General features: G+C 47.4%; 1 protein-coding gene across 3 annotated transcripts in view; it reads left to right on the forward strand.

Moving 5' to 3' along the window:
* The window catches only part of ZFAT (zinc finger and AT-hook domain containing), a 190,622-nt gene that overhangs the window by 84,244 nt on the left and 89,737 nt on the right, over positions 1-16,641 (forward strand). For all 3 annotated transcript variants that reach the window (XM_049633451.1, XM_049633453.1, XM_049633452.1), the window contains 3 exons: positions 11,965-12,052; positions 14,451-14,600; positions 16,382-16,555. In XM_049633451.1, the coding sequence (XP_049489408.1) occupies positions 11,965-12,052; positions 14,451-14,600; positions 16,382-16,555 (412 nt within the window). The remainder of the gene's footprint in view (positions 1-11,964; positions 12,053-14,450; positions 14,601-16,381; positions 16,556-16,641) is intronic.

Raw genomic sequence — 16,641 nt, forward strand, 5'->3', positions numbered from 1 at the left:
TCATGACACCCCGAATCAGAATCACATGGGGTGACAGGTCGCCGGGCTCTTGCCCCCTCTGTAAATTGAGGGGGACCTGGGAATCTGCACCTTCAGTCCCTCCTGATGGACACGATTGAAATGGCAGGAAACAGAGCAGATGGTGACTGCTCAGGATATGTCAGTCTTTTCCCTTTATCTCCAGCTTGGGCGCTCTCCAAGAATACCTCACAGGTATCCAGCCGATCTGAGGGCGCTGTGGCAGCCACAAGCCCGCCCGCCCTTGGGAACGGGCACGTTTTGGTGTCACGTGCTGACTCCGCCCCTCGCAAGGCTGTGGCTTCGCTTCCGAACTTCTCTGAGAGTTCGCTTCTGCGAAGCGCTCCAGGCTTGCTGTGGGGACTCGGGGATGACGGATGTGAGGGCCGCGGCACAGGTCCAGGTGTCCAGGGGAGAGGCGGGTCTGAGCTAGCTCGTCCTTCTCAGTTAGCAGGAGGAGGAGAGCGGTAGTATTGGGCCGGTGGAGGACGCCTCCGTCCATCCATCCAGGGCGTGGTGGTCTCTTGGCACATGTTTGAAATTAGCGCTTGCCCGGTCTTTGAAAAGCGCTTGGTCTGTTTTTGGCTACAAGGGTACACATATTTAAAACATCTTGCATGTACTTGCTGGAGGTAAAGTAAAATAATATCTTGTCAAGAAAACACAGAGAAAGTAGAGGAACCCACCCTCTGGATCTTTCTGGAAATAAATGGATTTGTCATTTTTTTTCTTTTTTTTTTTTTAGTGGAGGAAAATATTATTGAACTAAAGTGATTGGATATGAGGTTTTCCTTTTCCAAGGGCCGGGAGCCAGATGGACTTTTCCTCTGTGATCGCAGACCGTTTGTTTCTGTGTCACCGTGTTTGGGCATTTATCCGCAGCCCTGGGGACCTAGGGCTGGCAGAGCTTCCTGGGCGGAAAATGCAGCTTCCGTGAGCAAGGCCAGTGTGCAGAATTGGAGGGCATGGCCTGACACAACAGAACTGCTTTCAGCGGACAGGATGATCCTGGAGTCGACCTTCTAAATGGAGCACGTTTGGGGCTTTTATCTAGCTTGTTCAAATCAGTCCCCATTTCTGCCTTCAGAAATGGGTCACCTTTTCTGCCTTCGTCATACCTTCTGCCTCTGTGTGTTGGCAGTTCCCAGTGGCTCACGGGCCCCTTGAGGCCAGGGCCAGTGCCTCACACCTCTGTCCTCCGCGCAATGCCTGGCACGTAACAGGGGCCCTTGGAACGTCTGAGGAATGAACGAGTGAGTCCATGGAGGACAGCAGATCCCATAACCATAGCCTTTTATTCCTGAGAAATTGGTCAGAGTGCAGTCTTCCACCTTATTTTTTGAACTTGATATCAAATATTTTATTTTAGTTTTTGTTCTTTTTTTAAAGCCTATTTATTTATTTTGAGAGAGGGAAAGAGAAAGAGAGAATCCCAAGTAGGGCTCGACCCGCAAACCCTGAGATCGTGACCTGAGCCAAAATCAAGTCGGGCACGTAACCGACTGAACCACCCAGGCGTCCTGATGTCAGATATTTTATAGGAGTGGTAATGATGCGATAGTGAATTCCCTTGGTGGCAGGGGCAGGTTTGCTGTTCTCCACCCACTGCTAGTTTCAGACTTGAGAACTGCCCAGTTGCTCTGGGGGCCAGGGCACCTGCTGCAGAGCTGTTGACCAAGGTGAGGTTCACCCAGGCAGAGAGCCAGGGCCTGAGCCTACGCCCAAGCCCTGGGGCTACTCCTGCGCCCCACACTGTGGCCACAGACTCTAGCTGATGCCTTTCTTCTTTCAAAGGGTCCTGTGTTGCTTTGAAGGCCGTTTCCACCAGAGCAAACAAACTCCGAGGTCTGGGCTCCTTGACCGTCATTATTACCGCACGGGCCTCTCCCTCTCCGCCTCTGCCGGGAACTCTTTTAACAACCGCTCTTTTTAAGTTTGCTGTGTCAGTTTGGGTTTTCATCTCCGGCACGGAACTGAGGTCGAAAAAAGAAATAAATGAGTCCTAAGAGTGCGCCCTCCTCCCAGCACCCTTTCCCACCGCCTGTGTCCTTCTGACAGTCTTCAAAGACATCAAGAAATGAGGGGCCCTGATAAGCTCTAAGATAAATTGCTTTCAGACTATCAGAGATTAAAAGAAAAAAAAATCAAATAGCAAGGACTCAGGGGAGATCACTGTAAACTCCTTCAAAGCCCTTCTGAACTCCTCCATCATCTCTGCTGATGAGGGCACCGGGGGCAGCTGACAGGCCTCCTCCAGGACGTGCACCAGGCCCAGTGGCGTCTTTCCAAACGGTCTGTGAGCACGAGTTCCCGTGTGCAGACCCAGGGAGTGATGGAGTGACCTGGAAGGGTCAAGGGCAGAGGAGGACAGTGACAGAAACACCCCGAGCAGCCCTGAGCCCACGATGTAGCCTGCGTGGAAGTCTGTGGCATTGGCTGCGTGCAAAGCTCAGGGCAGCTTCCCTGGAGCTGCCCGGACCCCTGGGACCCCTGAGCTTGGCAGACATTGCTTGGAACCCAGGTGTTTTGTGGGAAGTGCATCCAGACCTTTTGGTGGTTCAGGGGGACTTTATTAGGTTTTGTTTTTGTTTTTTAAATACCCTTCTCCTGAGTATGCTCTGGGGAGCACCACCCTCAGGAGAGGTTCCGCAACGGCAGCAACTAAACCACAAAGGAATTTGGGAGGGTGCTGGCTCAGTTCCCTCTTGGAGACTCCCAGGCTGCTTTAGCCCCCAAGAAAGTCTGGTGTCTGAGGCTGAGTTGCATTGATAGCAATGCGGCAGCCACAGCAGCAGTCTTTCAGATTTGTTGAGTGCTCACCATAGGCCAGGCTCTGTTCTAAGCACTCTATGTGTGTTGTCTCAAACTTTATTGTTTAGAACAGTTTTAGGTTCACTGCAAATTGAGCGGAAAGTGCAGAGATTTCTCTGTCCCCAAACGTGCACTACCTTCCCCACGACTGACATCCCACACCACGGTGGTACCTTTGTTGTAATCAGTGAACGGGCATTGACACACTAGTCACACCCAGAGTCTGGAGTTAATTACATTAAGGCTCCCTCTTGGTGCTGTACGTTCGGAGGGTTTGGACAAATGGATCATGACGTGCGTCCACCATGCAGAGTAGTTTCACTCACCTAAAATTCTCCTTGCCCGCCTGTTCATCCCTCCCTTCCCCCTGCATTCTGGCCACTGTGGACCCTTTTACTTTCTCCGTCGTTCTTTTTCCAGAATGTCATACAGTTGGAATCCTATAGCATGTGGCCTTTCACACTGCCTTCTTTCACTTAGTTACACGCATGTAAGTTTCTTCCCCATCTTTTCATGGCGTGAAGGCTCATTTCTTTTTAGTCCTGAGCATATTCCATTGTTTGGTTGTGCCACAGTGTATCTGTTTGTCAGTATTATGGACTTGGGCCATTCTAACAGGTCTATAGTAGTATCTCATTCTTGCTTTAATTTGCATTTCCTGATGACATATGACGTGGAGCATCTTCTCATTTACTTACTTTGGTGAGCTGTCTAGGTCTTTGGCTTGTTTAAAAATTTTTTTTTTATTGTTGACTTTGAAGAGTTCTTTGCATATTTTGGCTAAGAGTCCTTTATCAGATATATCTTTGGCAAATATCTTCTCTCATTCTGTGACTTTTTTTTTTCTTCTCTTGACACCATCTTTCATAGAGCAGAAAATTTAATTTTAATGAAGCCCAGTTTATCGATTCAGTCTTTCATGGATTGGGCCTTTTGTTGTATCTAACAAGTCGTTATCATATTCAAGGCCATCTAGGTTTTCTTTTTTTTTTCTTTAAAAAAAATTTTTTTTAATGTTTATCTGTTATTGAGAGACAGAGAGACACAGAGTGTGAGCAGGGGAGGGGCAGAGAGAGAGGGAGACACAGAATCCGAAGCAGGCTCCAGGCTCTGAGCTGTCAGCACAGAGTCTGACACGGGGCTTGAACTCACAAACTGCGAGATCATGACCTGAGTCACCCAGGTGCCCCCAACTAGGTTTGCTTGTATGCATTCTAGGAGTTTTATAATTTTGTGTTTTACATTTAGGTCTGTGATCCACAATGAGTTAATATTTGTGGAAGACTGTAAGATGTGTGTCTGTCATTTTGGCTGTCCAGTTGTTCTAGCATCATTTGTTGAGAAAACTGTCCTTGCTCACTTGTATAGTATTTGCTGCTGTGTCAAAGATCAGTTGACTGGGCTCTATTCTTTTTCACTGATCTGCTGTCTATTTTTTTTTTTTACCAGTGCCACACTGTCTTCATCATTGTTGCTTTATGATAAATCATGAAGTTGAGTAGTGTCAATCTTCCAACTTTGTTTTTCTCCTCCAATATTGATTGTGTCAGCTATTCTGTTTTTGTTTTTGCCTCTCTGTATAAGCTTTACAGGCAATTTGTCCATAACCATAGAATAACTTGCTGGGATTTTGGTTGGGGTTGCGTTGACTCTATATATAGATCCAGTTTTGAAGAACTGACATCTTAACCATATTGAGTCTTCCTGTCCATGAACATGGGATAGCTTTCTACTTTTTTTTTCTTTAATTTCTTTCATCAGCATTTCATAGTTTTTCTCATATAGATCTTGTACATATTTTGTTACATTTATACCTAAGCATTTCAGTTGTGCGTGGTGCTCATATAAATGGTATCATTTTTAATTCCAGATTCCACTTATTCATTGCTGGTATATAGGATAGCAATTGACTTTTGTGCATTAACTTTTTATCTTGTAACCTTGCTGTAATGATTGCTTATTAGTTTCAGGAGTTTTTGTTTTTTTTTATCTATTCTTCCAGACTTTCTACATAGATGATTATGTCATCTGCAAACAAAGACAGTTTTGTCTCTTTTTTCCTGACGTGTATGTCTTTATTTCCTTTTCTTGCCTTATTGCTTTAGCTAGGACTTCAGTACAGTGTTGAAAGGAGTATTGGGAGATGACATTCTTGCCTTAATCTAATCTAATCATAGTGGGAAAACATCCAGTTCCACTCACTATTAAGTATGATGTTAGCTGTAAGTGTTTTGTAGATAATCTTTGTCTAAAGTTGAGGAAGTTCCTCCCTCTTCCTAGTTTACTGAGATTGTTTGTCATGAATGGGTGTTGCATTTTATGAAATTCTTTTTCTGCTACTGTTGATATGAGCATGTGATTTTTATTTCTTAGCCTGTTGGTGTGATAGATTATATTATTTGATTTTAGAATGTTGAGTCAGCCTTGCCTACCAGGGATAAATCCCACTTGGTTGTGGTGTATAGTTCTTTTGTTGTTGTTTTTAAAGTTTACTTATTTTGAGAGAGAATGAGGGAGATCATGAGCAGGGGAGGGGCAGAGAGAGAGGAAGAGAGAGAATCCCAGGCAGGCTCTATGCTGTCAGTGCAGAGCCTGATGTGAGGCTTGAACTCATAAACTATGAGATCATGACCTGAGCTGAAATCAGAGAGTCAGATGCTTAACTGACTGAGCTACCCAGGCTCCCCATCCCACTTGGGGTATACAGATCTTACTATACATTGTTGGGTTTGATGTGCTAAGGTTTGGTGAGGATTTTTGCCTCTCTGTTCATGAGAGATATTGGTCTGTAATTTACTTTTCTTACAATGTTTTTGTCTATTTTTGCCATTAGGGTAATGCTGCCCTCATAGAATGAGTTAGGAAGTAATTCCTCTGCTTCTGTTTTCTAAAAGAGATTGTAGAGAATTGGTATAATTTGTGCCTTATGTGTTTGGTAGACACATCTAGTCTTGATGCTTTTTCTGTTGGAAAATTATTAATTATTGATTCAGTTTCTTAAGTAGAGATAGGCCTATTATGATTATTTCTTTTGGCATGATTTTTGGCAGATTGTGTCTTTTAAGGAATTGGTTTGTTTCATCTAGGTTGTCAAATTTGTGGGCATAACATTGTTCATGGTATCCCTTTACTACCTTTGTAATGTTCATGGGATCTGTAGTATGTCCCCTTTTTCATTTCTGATGTTAGTGGCTTCTGCCCTCCCTTTTGCCTAGTTAGACTGGCTAGAGGCTTAATGATTTTATTGATCTTTTCAAAGAACCAACTTTTGGTCTTGTTGATTTTTCTCTATTGATTTCCTGTTTTTAATTTAATTGGTTTCTGCTCTAATTTTTCATATTTTTCTCTTATGCTTAACCTGGGTTTAAGTTAGTCATCTTTTCTACTTTCCTAAGGTGGAAGTTTAAATGATTGATTTTAGATCTTCTTTTCTAATATTATACATTCAGTGCTATATAGATTTCCCTCCAAGTACAGCTTTCATTGCTTTCCATATATTTTGAGAAGTTTTCATTTTTATTTAGTTTAAAATATTAAAAAAATTTTTTCTTGTGATTTCTTCTTTAACTCATGTTATTAAAAGTATATTACTTAATATGTACATATTTTGATATAGTCTTAGCTATCTTTCTTTATTGATTACTAGTTTAACCCATTGTGAGCAAACACTCTATGGTTTCTGTTCTTTTGAATTTGTTGAGGGCTGTTTTATGGTCTAGAATGTGGTCTGTTTTGGTGAACGTTCTGTGTGACCTTGAGAAGAACGTGTATTCTGCTGTTGTTAAATAAAGTAGTCTATGGATGTCACTTTACCCAGTTGATTGATTGAATTCAACTGTGTTGTTGAGTTCAGCCATGTCCACACTGACTTTCTGCCTGCTGGCTCTGTCCGTTTCTGAGAGAGGGGTGTTGAAATCTCCAGCTAAGACAGTAGATTTGTTTATTTCTCCTTTTGCCATTCTACCATTTTTTGCCTCATGCTTTTTGACTCTGTTGTTAGATGCACGCATGTTAAGGATGATTATGTCTTCTTAGAGAATTGATTCCTTCAACATTAGGTAATGCCCCTTTTTATCACTGATAACCACCTCTGAAGTCTGTTCTCTCTTAAATTAGCAAGCTACTTCCTGTTTCTTTTGATGAGTGTTAGCATGGTATATCTTTCTCCATCTATTTTCTTTTAATCTGTATGTGTCTTTAAATTTAAGGTGGGCTTCGTAGAGCCAACATATAGCTGAATCTTGTTTTTTGATCCAGTTTGGTAATCTCTTTTTTTTTTTTTTTAATTTTTTTTAACGTTTATTTATTTTTGAGAGACAGACAGAGAACGAGCAGAGGAAAAACAGAGAGAGAGGGAGACACAGAATCCGAAGCAGGCTCCAGGCTCTGAGCTGTCAGCACAGAGCCCGATGTGGGGCTCAAACCCACGAACCGTGAGATCATGACCTGAGCCGAAGTCGGACGCTTAACCGACTGAGCCACCCAGGCACCCCAGTTTGGTAATCTCTTAATTGATGCAGTTTAGATCATTGATGTCCAAAGTGATTATTGATACAGTTGAATTAATAGTTACCATATTTGTTACTGTTTTCTGTTTGTTGCCCTTGTTTTCTGTTTCTTATCTTCTACTCTTGTTCTTTTCTGCCTTTTGTAGTTTTAACTGGGCATTTCATATGGTTTCATTTTCTTTCCTTTCTTAGCTTATCACTTACAATTTTTTTTTTTTTAACTTTTGCTAGTGTTTACCCTAGAACTTGCAGCATACATTTACATAGAATCCAAGTTAGTTTTCAGATAGCACTGTTCTACACTGTGGATAGTGTCAGTATCTTGTAGTAACAAAATAATCCTAATTCCTTCTTCATACCCTGTGTATCATTGCCGGTATTTATTCACTTATATATAAGCATATATATGTGTATTGAATACATTGTTGCAGTCATTATTTTGAACAAACTTTCTGTTAGATCAATGAAGGTTAAGATAAATAAGAGCTTTTATTTTACCTTTACTTCTTCCTTCTCTAGTGCTCTTTATGAAGATCAACTTTTGACTTTTTCCTCTTTGTTTGCTTTTTTTTTTTTAACTTTATGTTGCTTTAATATTTCTTGTAAGACAGGTCTTAGTGGTAACAAATTCCTTCAATTTTGTTTGTCTGAGAAAGTATTTTCCTTCATTTTTTCCTCTTTCTTTCTTTCTTTCTTTCTTTTTTTTTTTTTTGAGAGAGCAAGACAGCACACATGGGTGAGCTTGGGAGAGGCAGAGGGAAGGGGAGAGAGAGAATCTTAAGCGGGCTTTGCACTGACATGATGAGGCATTTGATATCACAACTCTGAGATCATGACCTGAGACAAAATCAAGAGTCAGATGTTTAAACCATTAGCCACCCAGGTGCCCCTCCTTCATGTTTGAAGGGTAGTTTTGCAGGGTACAGAATTCTGAGTTGGTGTTTTTTCCTTTATGTAAACATTTCACTCCATTCTCTTCTTGCTTGTGTAGTTTCTGAGAAGTTGGGTGCAATTCTTATCTTTGTTCCTCTATAGGTAAGGTGTTTTTTTGTTTGGTTTTATTTTTTACCTCTGGCTTCTTTCAGTATTTTTTCTTTATCTTTGGTTTTCTGTAGTTTGAAAATGATGGGTGTAGTTTATTTGGTATTATTCTTACTGGATGTTCTCTGAGTTTTTGGGATCTGTGGCTTGGTGTTTGACATCATATTAGAGAAGTTCTCAGTCATTATTGGTGTAGGTATTTCTTCATTTTCTTTATCTCTTTCTTCTCATATTCCTACTACATACACGTCCCTTTGATACTCTGTTCTGTGTTCATCAATCTTTCTGCTTGCTTTTCAGTTTAAAAATTCTTTTTTATATTTATTTATTTTTGAGAGAGAAGAGTGAGCAAGCAAGCGAGCGGGGGGAGGGGCAGAGAGAAAGGGAAACACAGCATCCGAAGCAGGCTGCAGGCTCCGAGCTGTCAGCACAGAGCCCGACGCGGGGCTCGAACCCACAGACCGCGAGATCGTGACCTGAGCTGAAGTCGGACGCTTAACCGACCTGAGCCACCCAGGCTCCCCTTGCTTTTCAGTTTTAGAGGCTTCTTTTGAGATATCCTTAGACTCCGAGATTGAGCTGTATCCAGTCTAACGTGCCCATCAAAGGCTTTCTTCATTTCGGCCACAGTGGTTTTGATCTCTAGCCTCTCTCTTTGTTGGTTCTGAGAATTTTCGCCTCTGCTTCCATTGCCCCTCTCCTTTACGTGCCGTCTGCTTTGTCCAGTACAGCTCTTACTCTTAGTGTGCACATTCAAGTTGTTTTAAATGCTTGGTCTCATAATCCCCAAATCCTTGCCGTATCTGAATCTGCTTTTGATGCTTGCTCTGTCTCTTCAAACTGTGCTTTTTGCCTTTTCGTGAGTCTTGTAATATTATTCTTCCTTCATAGCTGGACAGGATGTACTGGGTACAAGGACTTGCCGTAAATAGGCGTTTCGTAATGTATTGGTACGGTGTGGGGGAGGAGAATCATTCCGTAACCCTGTGATTAGGGCTCAGTCTCTCAGGAGCCTCCGCCTATGGACATGAACTTCACCAGTGTTCCTCATTTTTTTTTTTTTTTTAACTCCCTTAGGTGGGTAAGGATGGCTGAAGTGGGCCGGGTTCGGGTCTGTCCTTTCTCCCGTGTGGAAGGCTGTAGGGGGCTGGAATTGGGTACTTCTCCTCCTCCAGGTAGCTTAGTCTCTGATAATACCCCGGCAAGCTAGGCTCTGGTGAACTGGTTTCCTCTGGGGGGCAGGTGTTGTCAAGGATAGAATGCTCCAGCGTGTTTCAGAATGGTTCCTTTTCCCTTCTCCCTGCCAGAAGGATGGGTTTTTCTCTGATGCTCACTGTGAGTACAGGGTGGAGGCCCTAGGGGTAAAACTCACAAAAGCGGGTGCCCCTGGAATGCTGAACTCTCCTACTTGGCCATGGTGAGTTTCCAGCAGCTTATCAATTCCAGTCTTGGTTGCCCTACTCTGGTCCCGGTTTTCTGGGGGGTGTGTGCCTGTGGGATTTTGCTCCAGTAAGTTGTGATTCTCTGCCTTCTCTTCAGGTTGGGGGGCCCTGGCTTGCCCCTGTGACCTCACATGTCTTAAGGGTTAAGAAGGGTTGTTCCTTTCTCAGCGTATTCATCTACTGTTAGGATGGAGTAGAAACTTCTAGCCTCTCCCGTGCTGGACTAGAAGTTGCAAGTCTGCTTTATGTGTTTGTAATTTCATTTTTCCTCCTAGCAACAGGCGGTTTTTATTGCCATTTTACAAATGAGGAAACCAAGGCGTGGACGGTTAAGTCACTTGCCCAGGGTTCCCGAGCTAAGTGGCGAAACCAGGATTTGAGCTCGGGGTCTGTGAGTCCTGAGTCTGTGCTCTTGGTCACTGTCTTATAGGAGCAGGAACTCGGGACTACAGGGGTCTGCCTTGGACGCCCATCTCTGCCCTCCGGGGGGTGTGGCCTTGGGCGGCTCTAAATGCCCCGTCGGTCGTGGTATGTAACACACAGCACTCTGGACGAGGAAGTTCGGAAGAAATGGTCGCTGTCGCTGCTGCTGTTATTAGTCTGAGTTGACTGCGTTTCTGGGTGGCTCTGAGGGTTGTGTTCGTTTACTAAGACATGAGAGCACTTGGTTCGATGCCGAGCTCCTAGCGGGTGCCCAACAAATGGTGGGGGTTCATTCTGTAAATGCAAGTGAGCGCGGACTGGGAACACCTTCCAGAACTATCCTTGCCGTCACGGCTCCTGCGGTTCTTGCAGGCTTGTGAAGTTTGTTCACACAGGTCACGCTTCTGAAGCTTCTTGTGGGTTTTTGCGGGCGTTTCTCTGAGTGATTCGTGTGCAGCCTCACTTGGTTGTCTTTCCTGACAGGCGCGTCGAGGGTGGGAGCACGAGTGAGACCCGTACCCATGGCTCTCTGTTGTCTGGCCGCCTCTCCCACCTGTCTGGAGCCCCTGCAGAGCAGGTGGAGTCCAGAGGCCGACCTTTCCCTTCCTCAGCTTACCCCTCGCGCTCGTCCCTCGAGCCCCTGTACCACCGAGTGGCATAAACACCCGATGTTTCTGGTCGCGCAGTTCTGGAGGCTAGCGTTCCAAGATCAAGGTGTCAGCGAGGTTACTTCCTCCTGAGGGCCATGAGCGAGAGTCTGTTCTCTGCCTCCCTCTGAGCTTCCAGCGTTTCGCCAGCAATCTTTGTCGTTTCTTGGCTTGTAGACTCGCCACCTGGATTTCTGCCTTCATCTCCACGTGGGATCCCCCTGTGTGCAGGTCCCTGTCCAAACACCAGACCCGTTGGATTGCGGTCCGCCCTGATGACTTCTTCTTAGCTAGTTACAGCTGCAGTGACCCTCTTTCCAAATGAGGTTTCATTCCGAAGTACTGGGGGGTTAGGACTTCACTACGTGGATTTTGCAGGAGACACGGTTTAACCCCTAACACCCACCCTCTGGGGACAGTTGGCCCATGAACTAGCCCAATAGTGAGCCGAGGGAAAAGGCAGATGAGCAGAGCTAGAGCCTGATCATTCACAAGCGTTTCTCCTTTCGTGGGAGCTGGATCCACGAAGCGAGGAGCATGAACCTCCGTGGGACGCGGCCTGGGGAGTAGCAGGAGCGGCCCGGGCGGGCCTGTGTGCATTCAGGTTCAGACGCCCGCTCTTCCTCTCAGACTCGGGGCTCATCCCTCTGGGCCTCGGTTTCTTCATCTGCAATGTGAGCTCAGTAATGCCTGTCCACTGAGAGTGGTTGTGAGTCCCAGTAAAATAACTCTGTGAAACCCCCCCACACCACGCAGAGAGCATTGGAGGACATAATACGCATTGGGTCGCGGAGCAGCGCCGGTCTGCGTGGTAGACCTCGAGGCCAAGCCCTGCCCTCTGCTGGCCCGGCCACCTTCACCGGACCCTCGTCTGTAAGCCCCGTCCCTCCCTTCTGACGCGGAGCCGCTACTGTTCCCGGGCTGTGAGGGCCAGGTGCAGGGGCATGTCACACGTTTGCAAAGGTGCACTGTGGTCTGGCCGTGGTGGCGGTGGTGGTGACGGTGGTGGTGGACGTTCCACGGAGCCGAGGTTTAAGTGGGACGCTTAATTGACTGTGCTCTCTTTCTGTTAAGGACAAAAGGAGTTATTCTTGTCCTGTGTGTGAAAAGTCTTTTTCAGAAGATCGATTGATCAAGTCACATATCAAGACCAACCATCCTGGTAAGGTTATGCATTTTGGAGAGGAAATTAACTTTAAAATGCTTATGTTTCATTCACTTATTTGTTTATTTGTTCATTTATTTTTAATGCGTTTTTAATTTATTTTTGAGAAAGTGCTGAGCGGGGGAGGGGTAGATGGGAAGGGGAACCAGGATCCGAGGTTCACGCTCCTCGCTTCGTGGAGCCAAACACGGGCCTTGAGCTCATGAACCGTGAGATCGTGACCTGAGCCCAAGTTGGACCCCTAACTGACTGAGCCACCCAGGCACCCCTAAAATGCTTATGTTTATTTTAAAACACAGCATTACATGTCAACTGCACTAAATGGAAATAAAGAGGGACGGAGGTATGAGTAAATTTAAGGGATACGATTACCTTTATTTAAGGTTGGGAATTTATAACCATTTACTTCATTTTATCCTTTCATCTGGCCTTCAGATACTCTCCCCACACTGTCATCTCCCTCCCCCCTTTTCATGTGCACCTTGAATGCCTTCAGATGGGTCACTTACAATGCAGGTCTGACCTAGACTCCACTCCCTGGAAGCCGGTGCCTGGCCCCCGTGAAAAGCTTGTTCCTCAACAGGGTGGTTTATGAAGGGTGTGCACTCCCAGGCTGAGGAGCCTTGGCGAGTCGGGGTGACTGTCACCCTGGGTCTCCCCACACTGGTTTCCTTAGCCACTTAGAGGTGTGAGCACGAGCCACCTGGCCACTCATGCCTGCCACACTTCTGTTCCCGCCAACTGGGACACATTTCCTCCATTCTGCCCCGTTAATTCCTGTGTGTTCTCTGTGTTCTTCCTTGGGGAGGATGTGAGGGCTCCCTGGCTGGGGACGCTGACCCCTGTGTTCAGGTCATTGCCACCTCCTTGCCACCCCGTGAGAGCCTTGGGGTAGGGCTGCCACCATTAAGGCCCATCCCCAGATCTGGGTGTCACACGGGCAGGCCCGGGGGCACAGACATGGGTGCTAACATGGGTGCTGTGTGTGGCAGAAGTGAGGGACAGGTAAGCCGGTGCACTTCCCCTGCGTCCGTGTCCCTTTTCTCTTTGTTTTGTGTCCGCTCTTGTCTTTGGGCACCGACTGCCTGATTACCGATGATAATGGGGAAAAGTAGAGAGATCACAGAGTTCATGAACTCTCACGTTCTGTCCGGGAGCAGATGGAGCCCTGAGGCCTTCACCCATGGTGTTCTGGTGGCCTTGTCCTGCCCTCCCCGTGTCGGCCTGTGTCCTGTGTCACCCGTGTCCGGTGTGAGCCGGGGATGCTCATTTAAACCGCCCAACCTTTGCTCATGAACGTGTGTGAGCTGTTCTTTCTCTGTGGCTGAAACTTCAAATGTCTACAAAACAGGGTAACAGGAGGGACCCCAAGGATCCGTAACAGCCTGGCCTCTGCACCCGCGTGCCCTTTATCAGATTTGTTTCCTGTACTGACCCTCCAGACTTTTGTCCTAGAATATCTTCAAGTTCGTCCCACACGCATGCCATTTCCCCGTAAAAGAACTTAGGATGCATCTGTAGCAAGTAAGGGCGTCTTCTAAACACAACCACTGGGTCGCCATTAAAACAGACTTGTTATGAGGAGCACTGGGTGCTATGTGTTACATTCTAAATCTGAAACCAATTTTACCCTGTATGTTAGCCAACTAGAATCTTTTTTAACATTTTTTTTTTTTGAACGTTTATTTTTGAGAGAGACAGAGACAGAATGCGAGTTGGGTTAGGGGCAGAGAGAGGGAGACACAGAATCCAAAGCAGGCTCCAGGCTCCGAGCTGTCAGCACAGGGCCCGACGCGGGGCTCGAAGTCACGGACTGTGAGATCGTGACCTGAGGCGAAGTCGGACGCTCAACCGACTGAGCCACCCAGGCGCCCCTAGCCAACTAGAATTGAAATAAAAACAAAAGTAAAATCAGGCAAAACAAACAGAATTAATGGTAATTCCTTATCATTACCTACCGTTAGTTCATTTAAAATTTCCCGAGTCCACTGAAGATTGTTTGAATCAAGACTCAGGCATTTTGTTTTTAGTTGTCACGTCACTCGAGTGTCTTGTATTCTGTGGGACACCCCAGCCCACTTTTGTTCCCGTGACATCAATTTTTTGGAGGGACCGGGTCACTTCTGCTGTAGATGATTTCACGTCCTGCATTTGTGTGACGGTGCCTTGTGGCATTGTTTCTCTGTCCCTCACGTTTTATGCTCACAGATATTTAGATTTGAGACTTGTAGATTCTGGTTTAACTTTTAGGCCTAAATTCTATTGCTGGACTCCATGGGGCACAACTGGATTTGTCATGTTAGTGCTGGGGTTCGGGCACCGTCACGAGGTTCACGTCCATCTTTCATGAGCCGATCTCCTTTGGCTTCTGATGATCACCCTGCTTTTCATCTAGAGGTCTCCATGAGCACTATTTCCGAGGTTCTCGGGAGGAGGGTTCAGCTGAAAGGGCTGATTGGAAAGAGAGCCATGAAGTGCCCGTATTGTGATTTCTATTTCATGAAGAACGGCTCAGACCTTCAGCGTCATATTTGGGCTCACGAAGGTGAGTACTCATCTCTCAGGATGGAGCATCCTTTCAATGTCATGCTTCTGAGCTTCATGCGGGAGCGCTTTAGGGGGAAGCCGTGTCGCCATGCGCCCTGCAGTTAGACTTCCTTCCACTTACCCAGAAACGTGTGCAGCAGCCAGCTGAGCTCCTGATTTCAGTCACTGCCTGTTCAGTGGCAAGTGCAGTGAGCAGAGGCGTGCAGTTCTTTGTAGCTTTCGTTGGGATTGCAGCGAAATAAATCCGCACGACCCTGCACTAGGCAGTGGGCTTCAGGAGGACAGGAACAGCACTGTCTCAGTCACGGAGGTGACTGGTGGCGGCCGTGGTGCACTGGCTCGGTAGGTGCTGAGGAAGTGTTGGTGTTGGACAAATGAGCAAAGGCGAAGAGGACAGCAGAACGTCGTCTGGTCCCAGCATCGTGGAGGAAGAATCCAGGAGGCGGGAGGAACACAGGCTGTGCTTTCGGGGTGCTTGCCTAAGAGGGGAGGAACGGGGAGCACACTCTGGGGCTTTGGGCAATTGGAGGTCGGGAGACTGCCAGAGACAGTGGGCCACCTACTTTGCCTCCCGCCGTAGGGACGCGGCTCTCCTGGGGGTGAGGCTCGGTGGTGGGGGCAGGGGGAGCCCTTCCGGATGTTTGCAGAGGTCCCGCCTGTGAGTTAGGAAACTGGGAAGCTGCGGGCAGGAAAACAAGAGGGCTCCTGGGGAGGACAGAGGATGAAGAGTTTCTACGGCGTGGCCAGAAGCACCTGCTCTCAGGCCTTGGGGGAAGTGCTGTCAGGAAGGGAGAGGCGGTCGGGTTGGTCAGCAATGCAGCAGGGCCCACGCCAGGCAGAAGGAGCTGAGGTCAAAGCCGCGGTTGGGGAGGTGCGTTTGTTTACCAGCACGGGTGCACCCCAGCTCTGTGCCCCGGGCACACCTTGCAGCCTCCCTGAAGCCTCAGTTTCCTCCACTGCCAAGCCTCAGGCCTCGCAGACAGGGGCTGAACCTGCCGGGCGCGCAGCGTGGCAGGTTCCCCCTGCGCTCGGTGTCGGGAACAGTGTCCCTCTCCCCATGCCCGTGGCACCAGGTGTCGCAGCCTTTTTCACTTTACATTCCCCCCCGGACAGAGGCCGCAGGGGCAGGGGCTTCTCCGCTTCAGAGAACACACCCCCCCCCCCCCACCCCCCGCACTCAATACGGAGCAGGTCCTCAGCAGGTGTTTGCTGAGTGAAGGGAGAGCAGCCAGGATACCCCACAGTCCAGGCCATTAGCCCAACACCAGCTGATGTCAGGGTTCTGTTGGGTGTATGAAAACATGCTTTCACATCTGATCCTAGGTGCCCGAGCACGTTGGGTTTTGCACACAGACCCTTGTTTCCTTGAATTTTTGTCAGCTCGCCTCAGTCCCGTTGGATTGAGTGAACGTGTGCTGCAGGGACTGCCCGGGGTCCGTGCCCTCAAGGGGTTCCCAGACCGCGGGGAGCGGCAGTGTGAACGGCTTGTGATGCACTGTAGCAGTACAGCTAGCAGAGGGGTCGAGGACATTCGCTTGGGCGGGCCAGAGGAGACCGCCCAGGGGAGCCCTGGCAGAGCCGGGAGGAAGGGCGTGGCGGGCCGAAGGAACAGCATGGAGGAGCACGGCGAGGCAGGTGTGCGCCATGTTCAGGGACAGGCAGGTGCACTGCCTTGTTCAAAGTGGATGTGCACATGTATCCTTGGGATGCACACACGGGTGCAGATAGGGGTGTGTGTGTGTGTGTGATTCTGTGTGTTTTTTTCCCCTCCTCTGGTAGGTGTGAAACCCTTCAAATGTTCTTTGTGCGAGTATGCAACTCGCAGCAAGAGTAACCTCAAGGCTCACATGAACCGTCACAGCACTGAGAAAACCCACCTGTGTGACATGTGTGGCAAGAAATTCAAATCAAAAGGGACGTTGAAGAGTCACAAGCTCCTTCACACTGCTGACGGTGAGTCCAGGACTCTGTACCATAGTGAGTTTGTTTCCCTCTTGAAAGTGTGGTTTGAGGGGCGCCTGGGTGGCTCAGTGGGTTAG

Source organism: Panthera uncia, chromosome F2 (assembly GCF_023721935.1).
Source record: "Panthera uncia isolate 11264 chromosome F2, Puncia_PCG_1.0, whole genome shotgun sequence".
Taxonomy (NCBI): domain Eukaryota; kingdom Metazoa; phylum Chordata; class Mammalia; order Carnivora; family Felidae; genus Panthera; species Panthera uncia.